The 16,994-nt window shown below is 42.5% G+C and overlaps 1 protein-coding gene across 3 annotated transcripts in view; it reads left to right on the forward strand.

Annotated features, from left to right (window-relative positions):
- Nucleotides 1-16,994, forward strand: part of KANSL1L (KAT8 regulatory NSL complex subunit 1 like) — an 85,984-nt gene that overhangs the window by 24,512 nt on the left and 44,478 nt on the right. For all 3 annotated transcript variants that reach the window (XM_069733431.1, XM_069733434.1, XM_069733433.1), the window contains exons 3-4: nt 13,855-13,990; nt 15,447-15,632. In XM_069733431.1, the coding sequence (XP_069589532.1) occupies nt 13,855-13,990; nt 15,447-15,632 (322 nt within the window). The remainder of the gene's footprint in view (nt 1-13,854; nt 13,991-15,446; nt 15,633-16,994) is intronic.

A 16,994-nucleotide genomic window follows, 5' to 3' on the forward strand; every position in this document is an offset into this window, starting at 1 on the left:
TTCTGGCTATAAAATATGTTGGAGGCTCCTGGGAGTGGAGTCATCCTGGAAGCACCTGGAGACCGTAGACCTGGACGGTCGGTGTTGGAGGCTCCTGGGAGTGGAGTCATAATGGAAGCACCTGGAGACCGTAGACCTGGACGGTCGTTGTTGGAGGCTCCTGGGAGTGGAGTCATCCTGGAAGCACCTGGAGACCGTAGACCTGGACGGTCGTTGTTGGAGGCTCCTGGGAGTGGAGTCATCCTGGAAGCACCTGGAGACCGTAGACCTGGACGGTCGGTGTTGGAGGCTCCTGGGAGTGGAGTCGTCCTGGAAGCACCTGGAGACCGTAGACCTGGACGGTCGGTGTTGGAGGCTCCTGGGAGTGGAGTCGTCCTGGAAGCACCTGGAGACCGTAGACCTGGACGGTCTGTGTTGAGGACCTGGGACTGACGTGAAGTCAGTGTGAGGAGTGGAACTCCTGAGAGGTAACCCCGGACAAGGGGATTGTAATATACAGCAGGGAAGCCTATCTGCTACATGAACTGTCTGATGTCCTTTAATGTTTCGTGGCTGTATTGCAATGGACTTTACCCTGTCTGGTTTATGCGGAGTTTAATAAACCAGACTCATGTGAGGTACCGTGCCTGAGTGCTTGAATCTTGTGCCAAGCGAGTGTCCCCAACACACTCAGGTAGCTTAATCTTACAATATATATATACAGTGTGTTCCAAATTATTATGCAAATTGGATATAAGTGTCAGAACGACTTAATTGTTTTGTTTTTCAAATAAACTCGTGGATGGTATTGTGTCTCAGGGCTCAATGGATCACTGAAATCAATCTTAAACACGTGATAATTAGTTTTCTATGTGATTCTAATTAAAAGAAAACTACTTAAAAATGATGTTCCACATTATTAAGCAGGCCACAGGTTTCAAGCAATATGGCAAATAAAAAGTATCTCTCTGCTGCTGAAAGGCATTAAATAGTGCAATGCCTTGGACAAGGTATGAAAACATTTGATATTTCACGAAAACTTAAGGGTGATCATCATACTGTGAAGAGATTTGTGACTGAAACTGAGCACAGACATGTTCATGCAGATAAAGGCATAATGAGGAAGGTTTCTGCCAGACAAATTCATTGGATTAAGAGAACAACTGCAAAAATACCATTACAAAGCAGCAAACAGTTATTTGAAGCTGCTGGTACCTCTGGAGTCCCTCGAACCTCAAGGTGTAGGATCCTTCAAAGGCTTGCTTTGGTGCATAAACCTACTGTTCGGCCACTCCTAAACAGTGTTCACAAGCAGAAACGGTTGCAGTGAGCCCAGACACACATGAAGACTAATTTTCAAACAGTCTTGTTTACTGATGAGTGTCGAGCAACTCTGGATGGTCCAAATGGATGGAGCAGTGGATGGTTGATGGCCACTATGTCCCAACAAGGCTGCAACATCAGCAAGGAGGTGGAGGGGTCATGTTTTGGGCTGGAATCCTGGAGAAACAGCTGGTAGGGCCCTTTAAGTTTCCTGAAGGTGTGAAAATGACCTCTGCAAAGTAAATAGAGTTTCTGACTGACAACTTTCTTCCATGGTCTAAAAAGCAGAACCGTGCCTTCAGGAGCAAAATCATCTTCATGCATGACAATGCATCATCTCATGCTGCAAAGAATACCTCTGAGACAGTAATTGGCTGCTATGGGCATAAGGGTATGTGCACACGTCCGGATTTTTAGCGTTTTTTTTTTTTGGCGGAATTTCGCCATAAAAACGCTATAAATCCGCTAAAAAAACGCTAACATTATGCATCCTATCTTTTAGAATGCATTCCGCATTTTTTGTGCATATGTTAGCGTTTTTTTTCCGCAAAAAAAACGCATTCCGCAAAAAGAATGGACATGCTCATTCTTTTTGCGGATTTTTTGCGGTTTTCATAGCAAAAATGACATTCTGGAAAAAAAAAACGCAAAAAATCCGTGCAAAAAAGCGCAAATTCCGTGAGAAATCCACGCGGAAAAAAACGCGGATTTCTGGCAGAATTCTCAGGTTTTTGTCAGGAAAAAAACCTGACGTGTGCACATAGCCTAAAAGGAGAAACTCATGGTGTGGCCACCATCTTCCCCTGACCTCAACCCTATAGAGAACCTTTGGAGTATCATCAAGCAAAAGATCTATGAGGGTGGGAGGCAGTTCACACCAAAACAGCAGCTCTGGGAGGCGATTCTGACTTCATGCAAAGAAATACAAGCAGAAACTCTCCAAAAACTCACAAGTTCAATGGAGGCAAGAATTGTGAAGGTGATATCAAAGAAGGGTCCTATGTTAACATGTAACTTGGCTTGTTAGGATGTTTTGGAGTTAAATAGCTTTTTTGTTCAGTGAATGTGGCCTCCCAATGCTGAAAATTCCACAAATGAGCATTTTCAGTTCTTTAACCCCTTCACCTCCAGAGCTTTTTTTCTTTTTCGTTTTTCGCTCCCCTCCTTCCCAGAGCCATAACTTTTTTTTATTTTTCTGTCAATAAGGCCATCTAAGGGCTTATTTTTTGCGGGACGAGATGTACTTTTGAACGATACCATTGGTTTTACCATGCCGTGTAACAGAAAATGGGAAAAAAATTCCAAGTGCGATGAAATTGCAAAAAAAGTGCAATCTCACACTTGTTTTTTGTTTGGATTTTTTGCTAGGTTCACCAAATGCTAAAATTAACCTGCCATTATGATTCTCCAGGTCATTACGAGTTCATAGACACCAAACATGTCTAGGTTCTTTTTTAGCTAAGTGGTAAAAAAAAATTCCAAAGTTTGCTAAAAACAACAACAAAAAAATTGCGCCATTTTCCGATACCCGTAGCATCTCCAATTTTCGTGATCTGGGGTCGGGTGAGGGCTTATTTTTTGCGTGCCGAGCTGGCGTTTTTAATGATACCATTTTGGTGCAGATACGTTCTTTTGATCACCCATTATTGCATTTTAATGCAATGTCGCGGCGACCAAAAAACGTAATTTGGGCGTTTTGAATTTTTTTCTCGCTACGCCATTTAGCGATAAGGTTAATCCTTTGTTTTTATTGATAGATCGGGTGATTCTGAACGCGGCAATACCAAATATGTGTAGGTTTGATTTTTTTTTTATTGTTTTATTTTGATTGGGGCGAAAGGGGGGTGATTTGAACTTTTATATATTTTTTATTTTTTTATATTTTTAAACACTTTTTTTTAATTTTGGCATGCTTCAATAGCCTCCATGTTTTTTTTGGTGGTATAACTATCTGATTTAAAGGTATAAAAATTAAAATTTTGAAAAAAATTGCTAAATTTTAGTTACTTTCATAAATATACGAAAATCATATTTGTTTTGAAACCAGATTAGGACCCAAGCCACATCTCCAGGCTATGTAACCAAAAAGGAGAGGGTAGGAGTGCTGCATTAAATTACATGGCCTCCTCATTCACCCATAGGAGGCTAGAAGCATGCACTACACGATCGGCTCTGCTACATGGAGGTGAAGCACAGATCACCTCTATGTAGCAGAAATGTAGGTGTGCTTTGAACGCCGACCACAGGGTGGCGCTCAAAGCAATCGGCCATCAACAACCATAGAGGTCTCAAGGAGACCTCTGGTTGTTATAGCAATGCACCAATGACCCCCGATCATGTGACGGGGTCAGCGGTGCGAGCACCTCCGGGCCGGGAGCGGTAGTTAAATGCCGCTGTCAGCGTTTGACGACGGCATTTAACTAGTTAATGGGCGCGGGCGGATCGCGATTCTGCTCGCGCTCATTGCGCGCACATGTCAGCTGTACAAAAAATTGACATAGGTTCCCCCCTATAAAATCTAACCAGCAGAGGCTAGGCAGACAGCTGCGGGCTGATATTAATGGCCTAGGAAGGGGCCATGGACATTGGCTCCTCCCAGACTACAAGCATTCGCTCTCTGCCGCCCCAGAAAAGGTGCATCTATAAGATGCGCCAAATCTGGTGCTTAGCCTCACTCTTCCCACTTGCCCTGTAGCGGTGGCAAGTGGGGTTCATATTTGTGGGTTTGATGTGACCTTTGTATTGTCAGGTGACATCAAGCCCACAGATTAGTAATGGTGAGGCGTCCATAAGACACCTATCCATTACTAACCCCATAGTGATAAGTTATATTGTATAAAAACACAGACACCCAGAATAGTCCTTTTTTTTGTTCAATAATGATACAGACTTTTTTAATAATCTTACTTAAACCATACTTACCGAATGCCTAATCCACCGAAGCCAATGTCTCCTGCAACAAAAATAAAATAAACCACAATATTCCTCACCTGTCTGCAGAGAAGATAATGTATAATGTCCCACGACGATCCTGATACTGATGTGACTGCTCTCAAATATCACTGACAGGAGGTTCTCCCATGGCGTATCACTGAGCTGCCGTGAGAGAGTTCACCGGAGTTCATCAGCTGATCAGCTCCTGTGATCTCCCTTACGTCACTACTGCTGAGTGGGAACGCAGCTGACATTGGACAGCATGATCCCGCAGCACTCTGACCGACGGTCAGAAGACAGCATGGGAAACATCATAGGAAGACGGTAAAACGCAAAACAAAAACTCAGTAAATCCACAGCAAATCCGCAAACATTTTTATACCTGCGTTTTTGCTGCGGATTTGACTGACTCAATTGAAGTCAATGTGTGCAGAAATGCAAAAAGAATTGACATGCTGCAGAAAAAAAAGCACTGCAAATACTCACGGAAATTTACTGATTATGTTCACAACGCTGCAGGATTGTCATTGAATAAGCATGCATAAGGATTCCATAGCATTTTTGGCCCATCAAAAACGCACTGTGTGCACATAGCTTAATAATGCCATGTTTACAAGCCTCACCACCTGCTCACTTCCCCTTGGCGTCATTTAATCCTGCTGATGGAGCAGTCGAGAACAAGCGGCCAGCACTGATTTTCCTTCTGGATATACTGTTAGTCTAAGGGAAACCTTCACTCCTGAATTTCTTGTTAAGCGATCATCAGGATAGACTTTGACAGAACGTCTTTCTTTCCTGAGATACTGTTTCCCACTTTAGCACGCGGTGGTGTGAATCTTCCAGTATGACTCCATGTGTTGCTTCTGCGGGACTCGCCCACTACTAGGTGGCCTGCTCCGCGTGTAATTATCGGGTGGCAAGTTGCTGCCTGCATGTAGTCACAGGTTATTAAACAAAGTTCACTAAGCAAACCAAAATCTAAAAGCAAACAACCTCCTGCGTTCCTGAGCCGCCTGAAAGGCCTGGTGTTCAGATACTATGTCCTACAAGTAATGTGGGCCACTGTGAAGGAGGCCTTGAATCCTGTAATTAATGTGTTAACCCTTGGCAGCAAATTTTAGACATTTAGTTAATAAATAAAAATAGGCTACAAGTGCAGAGACATTAAGTCTGGAGAAAGTCTGTAGAGTTTACCCAAGGCTCGTACAGCACCTTCATGTGATGCTCACCCAGTATGATGTACCATATAGTGTTCAATTAATGCTATCCTATATGGTCATTTGTGGGAAACACAGGTGTTTGCTGCTTTGTAGCGCTGGCGTCTGGGGTTCAATTCCCTCCAAGGACAACATCTGCATGGACTTTGCATCTTTGTTGCTCTAAGTATGCTAGTGCACCACGGACGGTAGTGGCAGATATGGTGGCCTGTATGATCGGACAACTCTGAATGTTCTTGTGTGTAGTGGTAGGCCGACAGCTATGTCGCCTGCCTGTCTCATACTCTTGCATGCTCACCTCTGATGAGTGTGCATGTGTTTTCGGTGGGGATAGTTGAGTGAACCGGTGACCAGAAAAATGCCCACATGGAAAGAGGCCCACATGAAAAATTGCCCACACGGAAAATCACCCACACAGAAAATTGCTGTGATTCAGCGCGGATACATGTAGACCTTAAAGGTACCTTCACACTGAACAACTTAACAACGATAGCGATCCGTGACGTTGCAGCATCCTGGATAGCGATATCGTTGTGTTTGACACGCAGCAACGATCTGGATCCTGCTGTGACATCGCTGGTCGGAGCTAGAAGGCCAGCACCTTATTTCGTCGATCACCCGCTGACATCGCTGAATCGGCGTGTGTGACGCCAATCCAGCGATGTCTTCATTTGTAACCAGGGTAAACATGCGCTTAGTAACTTGATATTTACCATGGTTACCATTGTAAATGTAAAAAAAAAAAAAAAAACATACTTACATTCCGGTGTCTGTCGCGTCCCCCGGTGTCAGCTTCCCTGCACTGTGTCAGCGCTGGCCGGCTGTAAAGCAGAGCACAGCGGTGACGTCACCGCTCTGCTTTACGGCCGGCGCTTACACAGTGCAGGGAAGCTGACGCCGGGGGACGCGACAGACACCGGAATGTAAGTATGTAGTGTGTTTTTTTTTTTTTTTTTAAATTTTACAATGGTAACCAGGGTAAACATCGGGTTACTAAGCGCGGCCCTGCGCTTAGTAACCCGATGTTTACCCTGGTTACCCGGGGACTTCGGCATCGTTGGTCGCTGGAGAGCTGTCTGTGTGACAGCTCTCCAGCGACCACACAACGACGAAACAGCGATGCTGCAGCGATCGGCATCGTTGTCTATATCGCTGCAGCGTCGCTTAAAGTGACGGTACCTTTAGAGTGATTTAACTGGCCTCTGAGGTCACATTAAATGTGCTTAGTAGTGCCTTTATTCCCAGCAGCGGGGTGGCTGAGTAAACTGCTATGCCATGGAAACGTGGAGACGTCTCTCTGAGCTCGGATAATGTAGCTCGCCAATTCAGGGGCTTTATTATCTTCTTCAGGACGATTAAAGGGAACCTGTCACCCCGTTTTTTGAGATTGAGCTATAAATACTGTTAAATAGGGCCTGCGCTGTGTGTTCCTATAGTGTATGTAGTGTACCCCGATTCCCCATGTATGCTGAGAAATAACTTACCAAAGTCGCCGTTTTCGCCTGTCAATCAGGCTGGTCAGGTCGGGAGGGCGTGGTGACATCGCTGGTTCTTCCTCAGCTTTACGTTGGTGGCGTAGTGGTGAACAAGCAGCGCGCGATCTCCGCTGTCGTCCCTTTCGTCGATGGGGGCGGCCATCTTCCTGGGGCCGCGCGTGCGCAGATCGAGTGCTCTGCTGCACGGGGCTTCAGGAAAATGGCCGCGGGATGCCGCGCGTGCGCATTAGAGATCGCGGCGGCCATTTTCCCAAAGCCGAGATGCAAACTCGGCTTTGGGAAAATGGCCGCCGCGATCTCTAATGCGCACGCGCGGCATCCCGCGGCCATTTTCCTGAAGCCCCGTGCAGCAGAGCACTCGATCTGCGCACGCGCGGCCCCAGGAAGATGGCCGCCCCCACCGACGAAAGGGACGACAGCGCAGATCGCGCGCTGCTTGTTCACCACTACGCCACTACGCCACCAACGTAAAGCTGAGGAAGAACCAGCGATGTCACCACGCCCTCCCGACCTGACCAGCCTGATTGACAGGCGAAAACGGCGACTTTGGTAAGTTATTTCTCAGCATACATGGGGAATCGGGGTACACTACATACACTATAGGAACACACAGCGCAGGCCCTATTTAACAGTATTTATAGCTCAATCTCAAAAAACGGGGTGACAGGTTCCCTTTAATAGTTTTCACAACCCAAGATTTTGATAATACTTTTTTTTCCTCAGTTCTACAAAAGTCACATTATCTGGTAAGCATAACCACCAGGTCAACGTGACTGACCGTCAGCTTATTAACGCACTATTGAATAGCCTCGGTTAGATATTGTAGAAACTTTCATTGGTTGCTATAATCCACTTCACCAATATATTTTAGACCTGGGCATTTTTTGTGGGTATCAACAGCAGGATTAAAGGAGTTTTCCAGTCAATACGATGTATTCATAAAAGGGCTCTGAACAGTTAAAAAAAATATATAATAATAATGCTCACACTTAGTGACCCTGTAAAAACCATTCTGATGCCCACCTGATCTCCACTGGTCTGTGCTTTCTCATCTTAACTTGGACAATGATGACCTGCCTCAACCAGCAATTAGCTGTGTGGCCAAACATCCCTGATACAGCTCTGGCAAAAATTAAGAGACCACCACATCAAAACCCTGTCATGGGTAGCCCAATCTCCAGACCTGAACCCCACTGAAAACCTCTGGAATGTAATCAAGAGGATGATGGATAGTCACAAGCCATCAAGCAAAGACGAACTTCTTAAATCTTTGCGCCAGAAGCAGTGTGAAAGACTGGTGGAAAGCATGCCAAGACGCATGAAAGCTGTGATTAAAAATCATGGTTATTCCACAAAATATTGATTTCTAAACTCTTCCTGAGTTAAAACATTAGTATTGTTGTTTCTGATTATGAACTTGTTTTCTTTGCGTTTTTTGAGGTCTGAAAGCACTGTTTTTTTTTTGTTTTTTTTTTTAATTTTGACCATTTCTCCTTTTTAGAAAAAAAATAAAAAATTTATTTCTTGGAAATTCAGAGACATGTTGTCAGTAGTTTATAGAATAAAAGAACAATTTATACTTTACTCAAATATACCTATAAAGAGAAAAATCAGACAAACTGGACATTTTGCAGTGGTCTCTTAATTTTTTGCCAGAGCTGTATATTGAGGACAGGGCCATGAAGCAAAGAACGGAAACTGGGTGTCATGGGCTTACCTTATAAGGGCCCCTTTCCACTTGTGAGAAAAACGGACGAGTGCAATCCGATAAAAAATCGGATTGCACTCGGACCAATGTTAATCAATAGGTGACATTCCATTAGCGATTTTTTTTTTTTCCCAGCCGAAATCGGACTGAGAAAAATCTGTGTCGGCTGAGAAAAAAATCGCAGCATGCTGCGTATTGCTGAGATTCTCGGACGAGACTCGCCAATGCAAGTCAATGGGTGCGTGAAAAAAAACGCACAGCACTCGCACCATGCGAGTGCTGTCCGATTTTTATGCACCCGTGTCCTTAGAAAAGCCGGCAATTCAGCGCAGAGTACAGTAAAATCACACTGACATGTTAGATTAGAGTAGATATATACACATAGAATAGGTATATATACATATATATATATGTCAGGGAGACACATATATATATATATATATATATATATATATATATATATATATATATATATATTTATATATGTATATATATATATATATATATATATATATATATATATATTTATATTTAATGCAGCGTGAGAGAGCTTTAAAGCTGGTAATTCAATTACCGGCTTTTGCTTTCTCCTTCCTAAAACCCGACATGATACGAGACCTGGTTTACATACAGTAAACCATCTCATATCACCATTTTTTTTGCATATTCCACACTACTAATGTCAGTAGTGTGTCTATGCAAAATTTGGCCGTTCTAGCTATTATATTTAAGGGTTAAATGGCGGAAAAAATTGGCGTGGGCTCCCGCGCAATTTTCTCCGCCAGAGTAGTAAAGCCAGTGACTGAGGGCAACACTACTCCTGCCTGCAAAACCCCAGGGAATGAAGGTAAAGTAGGTCAATGACCTATATTTAGCTTCATTTGCGGTGAGGCGCCCTCTGCTGGCTGTTCATAGATCGTGGGAGCTTTCCTTGAAAGCTCCCAGGCTTTCTAGGAAAGTTCCCACGATCTATGAACAACCAGCAGAGGGCGCCTCACCGCAAATGCAGGTAAATATAGGTCATTAACCTACTTTACCTTCATTCCCTGGGGTTTTGCAGGCAGGAGTAGTGTTGCATTAGCAGAACTCCTGGCTGCAAAATGTTTTAACCCCTTCAGAAGGATTTACATCATTGGACTTTACAGATCCTCGGAAGGTAAGTATATTGTTGGTTTATTATGTTTTTTTATTTACAGATCGAGGGTCTTCAGTGATTGGATTGGGCGTTAAATAAAATATTACAACAACCTTTGTTTTTATTTCATTAAAATACTTTTTAATAATGTGTGTGTGTTTTTTTAAACCCTTTCATTCAATTGGATTAATAATGGATAGGTGTCATAATTGACGCCTCTCCATTATTAATTAGGCTTAATGTCACCTTACAATAGCAAGGTGGCATTAACCCTTCATTACCCCATATCCCACCGCTACACAGGAATGGGAAGAGAGTGGCCAAGTGCCAGAATAGGCGCATCTTCCAGATGTGCCTTTTCTGGGGTGGCTGGGTGCAGGTATTTTTAGCCAGGGGGGGGGGGCCAATAACCGTGGACCCTCTCCAGGCTATTAATATCTGCCCTCAGTCACTGGCTTTACTACTCTGGCGGAGAAAATTGCGCGGGAGCCCACGCCAATTTTTTCCGCCATTTAACCCTTAAATATAATAGCTAGAACGGCCAAATTTTGCATATACACACTACTGACATTAGTAGTGTGGAATATGCAAAAAAAATGGTGATATGAGATGGTTTACTGTATGTAAACCAGGTCTCGTATCATGTCGGGTTTTAGGAAGGAGAAAGCAAAAGCCGGTAATTGAATTACCAGCTTTAAAGCTGTCTCGCGCTGCATTAAATATAAATATATATATATAGGTGTCTCCCTGACATATATATATGTATATATACCTATTCTATGTGTATATATCTACTCTAATCTAACCTGTCAGTGTGATTTTACTGTACTCTGCGCTGAATTACCGGCTTTTCAAAGGAGACCCGTGCGTAAAAATCGGACAGCAATACGGATGTCATACGGATGTTGCGATAAAAAAATCGCATGACACTCGCATGGCACTCGCAGACGTTACATCAGTTTTTTCGGTCCGTAAATCGGACCGTTTTTTTCTCACACTAGTGGAAAGGGGCCCTAAGATGAATTTGCTAAGCTGTTTGCTAGGGTGAGCAGCATGGATGGAGGCACTGTTGCAGAGCTGAATAGGCAGAATAGCTCGTGTATGAGCAGAGATGAAAGTGCTAGATGCAGCAGATGCGAGTGTGCAGACAGCACTTTAATGACATGTAGTTGAGTGTTCGTACTGCACCTTGACTCAGCAGAGACTAATAGTAGCACTCAGGAATAGCATAGCTACCGTAAGTTGATAATCGGGTACCTTGTGTAGCAGAGCTGGTTGTGCAGATACCTATAAAGAACAGAATAACTGGGTAGACAGCGAACAATAAGCGTCAGGCGCAGTCCGGCCGCGAATTGGCTTGGAATTTGAACCACGCTTCGCTAATTGGTCGCGCCCGGCCGAATCCTGTGTATAAATTGCATTATTCTGAAAACTTCATAAATAAACGACATACATATTCTAGAATACCCGATGCGTTAGAATCGGGCCACCATCTAGTGTATATGTATGTATATATATATATATATATATATATATATATATACCCTTAATCTTTTACTTTGATGTACCCTTTCAACGATGTCTTTGCTGTGTTGTAAGCTGGTTATGAATCATGACTTTTGCTGTAAAGAACAATAAGGAAAATGTCTGGAAAATCCTTCTAGAACAGGTATACTTTATGTGTGGTCAACCATAATCACTGTAAATGGTGGCGGCTGTGTAGTGACTACTATTTAGCAGGAATGTAAAGGTGATTGGCTAATTCTGAACACAACCACATCCCTAATTATAAGAGGGTGTTCACACTTATACAAGCATATTTTCTTAGTTTTGTTATTTTTATTTTCTCCCTCAAAATTGTTTGTTTCTCAGTAGAATTGTACAGATCATGGGTTACATTAAAGGTGGAAAAAAAATAAAAAATATTTTTCTTGGTATGACGTTTTTACATCACAAAAACCTGGCTTTTTAATATGGGACTGCAGATTTTGTATCTCCACTGTGTGCGTATATATGAGGTTGTTCAATACATCATGTTCTGTCAGTGTTGAAGAGCTCAGCTTTTCTGTGCATGTCGTGGTATTTCTGCACATGCAACAGATACAGTAGAAGTTCAGTCTGAAGAAAGCACTGGAAGTGACAGGATGGCAAGTGCAGTACAGTTTGGCTCTACAAAGAAAGTGAGGCATTTGGAGCTTCATTTCATGATTAAATGCCTTACAAAGGAAGAAAAAAAAGCCTAAAAAAATCCATGAAAGAACGATTGCTTTATATGATGATGCACCTTCTTACTACCAGGTAAAGTTTTAACAAAGCAGTTTAAATGGAGTAGGGAATCGGCTGAAGATGACCCCTGTTCAGGGCGACCTGTCGAAGCATCTAAAGAGGAAATGGGCGATATAAGGTGGAGGCCATGATTTTGGAAGATTGCAAAGTTAGTGTTGTAGCTCATGAATTATCTTTTCAGTTAGCATGATTTCCAGTATCATTCATGATGTTTTGATGACAGCAAAGGTCCGTTCCCGATGGGTGCCACAAGTGTTGACGACTGAGCAAAAACATGTTGACGACAATGCTTAGAGAAAATCCAAGAGACTTCTATTCTCGAATTAATACATGTGATGAAACATGGATCCACCACTATGGTCCTGAGACCAAACAAGTCCATGCACTAGAAGCACAAGGTCTCGCCTTTGGCAAATACATTTTTGTATCCAGCAGTCAGCTGGAAAGATCATGACAATAGTGTTTTTGGATCCAGGAGACGTTTTACCACTAGAATTCATGCCACACAAGACAACAATTACATATGTCACAAATCACGAGCTGCTATTGGGGAACGCAACATCATGGAGATTAACCATCCACCCTAGAGACCAGACCGGACTCTTAATGATTAGCTTTTGTTTTGGAACCTGAAGAAATTTCTGCAAGTTCAACAATTTCCTGATGATAATGCAATCAAAGAAGTAGTAACTAGATTCTTGAAAAAGCAAGAAGTCTTCTATTCTGAGGGCATCCGATCACTGAAGGCAAAGCAGAATAAGGCTATGTGCACACGTTGCGGATTTCCTGTGGATCCACAGCGTTTTTTTCCACGCAGAAACGCTGCAGATCCGAAAGTGATTTACAGTACAATGTAAATCAATAAGGAAAAAAATGCTGTGCTAATGGTGTGGAAAATTCCGCGCGGAAAAGCTGCGGGTTAAAAGAAGGAGCATGTCACTTCTCTTGTGCGGATCTGCAGCGTTTTTGTACCCGTTCCATTATAGAAATCCGCAGGGGTAAAAAATGCAGTAAATCCGCATAAAAAACACATCAAATCCGCACCTGCGTTTTCTGCCAGATTCTGAGATGCAGAATCCGCACAAAAAATTCCAGAGGCAAATCTGCAACGTGTGCTCATAGCCTTAGTGTGTGGAACGTAAGATGTTTTAGACTATGTGCACACGTTGCAGATTTGGGTGCAGAATTTTCTGCACAAAATCTGCATCTCCTGGCAGAAAATGTAGGTGCAGATTTGATGTGTGTTTTTTTTTTTTTTTTTTTTTTTTCATGCGGATTTTGTGCGGATTTCATGCGTTTTTTTACCCCTGCGGATTTCTATAATGGAATGGGTGCAGAAACACTGCAGATCTGCACAGAAGAATTGACATGCTCCTTCTTTCAATCCGCTGCGTTTTCCATGCAGATTTTTTCCGCATTATTAGCATAGCATTTTTTTCCCTATTGATTTACATTGTAGTGTGAAACACTTTGCGGATTATGCAGCGTTTCTGCGTGGAAAAAAAACGCTGCGGATCCGCAGTAAATCAGCAACGTGTGCACATAGCCTTACACTGGAAAGTAGTGAGCTCAATTTTCTCAGAAAATTGTTTTCATATTCAGATAGATAAATTATTGAACACCCCTTGTATATATGAATGTTTTTTTCTTACACCATGCTTGGCCTATTTTTGAAGAATTTGTTAGTCTTAAGTAATAAGATACAGGATATAGATAAAACAGTGTTAAGAAATAATATTTTATATCAGTTATCAAGTGGATTATTTTTCTACACAGTCCTGCAGAATGGAACTGGCTTTCGGGGAGAGCAGATGTTGGCAGCCGGTGGACCTGGCTTCAGGCTCAGATTGCAGAACTAGAATGCAAAATTCATCAACTGGCTGATCTACATAGTCAACTACGAGACAAGAAGGTACCCAGTCTTTACTACTGAAGACAAGTGTGTCTTACCCTATGGAAATGTCAGTGAATCCTCTTAATATATTGCAGTCATCATATTATATTGCACTGTGCATTTACAATTGCTCATTTTGCCTTTCTACCCAACTAATACTTCTCTTTTCTGTTAGGTTTATGACCTTTTGTGATTTAAAAACTGATTAGCTGAATTCTTCTAAGCTCTATGTAGAAACCAGAAGTCTCTTTTCCCAGCATGAGTCATCGTTAGAACTACAATTCTACATCACTGTAAAGTCCCTGGCAGCTGGAGGAGTGGACTTTACAGGGACTTTACAGTGTCATTAAATCAGTGATTGATAGCGGGATTTAACACACGCCGACCAGACGCGCGTCATTCATCCCCCCCCCCCCCCCATATCCCTGTCACATGGGTTCCGATGGGTAGTTATGACAACAGGGGGTCTGCTGATGACTCATGGCCACCGTTCATAGGAGATCGTGATTTCTGCTATTTTAAAAATAGAAAAGTTTAAATTGCCCCTTCTTGTACCTCGATGAAAACAAAACCAATAAAAAATACGCATATTTGGAATCGCTGCTTTCAGGAATGTTCACTGTATAAAAATATGAAATAAATTAATCAGATCAGTAAACTGCATAATGAGAAAAAAAATCAAAACTTCAGAATTATGTTTTTATTGCCGCCACAATATTGCAATAAGAGGCGATCAAAACAGCGCTTTTACCCCAAAATGGTATCAATAAAAACGTCAGCTCAGGGCGCAAAAAATGAGCCATTACACAGCCCAATATTCTGAAAAATGAAGACGTTACGGCTCTCAAAAACAAAATAGTGACAAAAGCAAAATGTTTTATTCATGCAAATTTCCGAAATTTTTTTCCACCACTTAAATAAGAGAAAAAGTTATACGTGTTTGGTATCTCGTATGGACCTGGGGAATCATACTGCCAGGTCAGTTTTACCATATAGTGAACATGGTAAATAAAAACAAAAAATATAAAAGAAATTGTGGAATTGAACTTTTATTGTAATTTCACTGCAGTTGGAATCTATTTTTCCTGTACACTATATAGTAAAATCAATGGTGTCACCGAAAATTACAACTCGACGCGCATTAAAAAAAAGCCCTCCAATGGCCATATTGACTGAAAAATAAAAAAGTTATGGCTCTTGGAAGAAGGGCAGGAAAAAACGAAAACTGAAATTGTCTCGGGGATGAAGGTCAGATTTTGTGACTTTCACTCCTTATTAATCTGGTTCTCTTCTTCTTCTCAGATGGGTTCCTTAATTTGCGGTGTGAAATGCTGGGCCTGTGTGTAATTATGTTACACGCTAAATTCTAGTTTATCACTCCACCTCCAAACATGCCTCTGTCCGTGGGTGGCCTCTTTAGGAACAATAAATGTTACCATTGCTTATCCGGACAGGTTTTATTTCTGTCTCCCAGGGAACTCTGGTGTTTCAGGAATGTGAAAATTGCGTTCTCGGGGAAGACTCCCATCTGCCAGGGACTTCTCTACGGCCTTCAGAGAGGCTGGCAACACCCCCAGAGGCAAAAAATCCACCTCCAGCAACGGATTTAGAAATGTCTCCAAGCAGCCCGACCTTGCTCCTGAGAAACATAGAGAAACAGGTAATAAAGTCCAGAAACTGTGGTGCTTCATTGTGCCGCATAATTATAAACCAGAGATCCGTGAAGTTATTTCATCTCGCTGGCAGAGAAAACGCCATTAACTGGATGAGAAATCTGTAATCTGGATTTCCAATTAACTTCATGAAGTTACTGCACCTTCTCAGGAGGCGTCCCTGATTGTGCCTCCTGAATTTTGTGACCTGACCACATTCACAGTACTGTTAATTGCTGTAAATGATCTGTACAGAAAACCGTGCCTCACTGATCGCTAGCCAAAAACTGATGGAATCACTCTCAGCCCCTGAAATGTCATCTCATTAGCTAGTGACTTAAAGTGAACCTGTCCCCTGATTTTATTTGTTATTTTCCTACACCTAATGATATTATTTACTGCTTTTTTTTTTTTCAAACGCAAATTTTTTTTTGGTAAAGTTGCCTTGTAAATAAATAAAATGACACCTTGACATCTGCAATCCAATATCTAATTCCAGGGAAATTCACTTTTTTCTTATATGTAAATGAGCTATTCAAGACTATGGTTAGGACACGAATCTGCATCCAGAGTTTAGTTTTAATAAAAGGAGGTGTTACCGGTGTGAGACATATAACTAACACAGAAAAGCAAAACTGAACTTTGTCTCATTACAACCACATTTGCTGCAGTTCTCACAGCTGTGCTGTATTGCAACAATATTGCAGCACTGGCTACCTGTGAGATGGAAGCTGAAGCTGAGAAGAACCGGCAGATGTGTCAGGTGTAATTATACACCATTATTTCAAATAAAAAAGGGGGTCGTTTCCAGTGTGATGGCCGCTCTCTGCTCTCCTGATCTCGCTGCAAAGCTGTGCGTGATTATACCTGACACATCTGCAGGTTCCTCTCAGCTTCCAGCTCACAGGCAGACAGGGCTGTAATACAGCAGAGCTGTGCGTGATTATACCTGACACATCTGCAGGTTCCTCTCAGCTTGCAGCTCACAGGCAGACAGGGCTGTAATACAGCAGAGCTGTGCGTGATTATACCTGACACATCTGCAGGTTCCTCTCAGCTTCCAGCTCACAGACAGACAGGGCTGTAATACAGCAGAGCTGTGCGTGATTATACCTGACACATCTGCAGGTTCCTCTCTGCTTCCAGCTCACATGCAGACAGGGCTGTAATACAGCAGAGCTGTGCGTGATTATACCTGACACATCTGCAGGTTCCTCTCTGCTTCCAGCTCACAGGCAGACAGGGCTGTAATACAGCAGAGCTGTGAGAGCTGCAGCAAATGTTTGTAAGGAGACAAAGTTCAGTCATACTCTTCTGTGTTAGTTACATGTCTCACACTGGTAATGTTCCCTTTTCATTTACAATAATCT

This window comes from Ranitomeya imitator, chromosome 7, assembly GCF_032444005.1.
Source record: "Ranitomeya imitator isolate aRanImi1 chromosome 7, aRanImi1.pri, whole genome shotgun sequence".
NCBI lineage: Eukaryota > Metazoa > Chordata > Amphibia > Anura > Dendrobatidae > Ranitomeya > Ranitomeya imitator.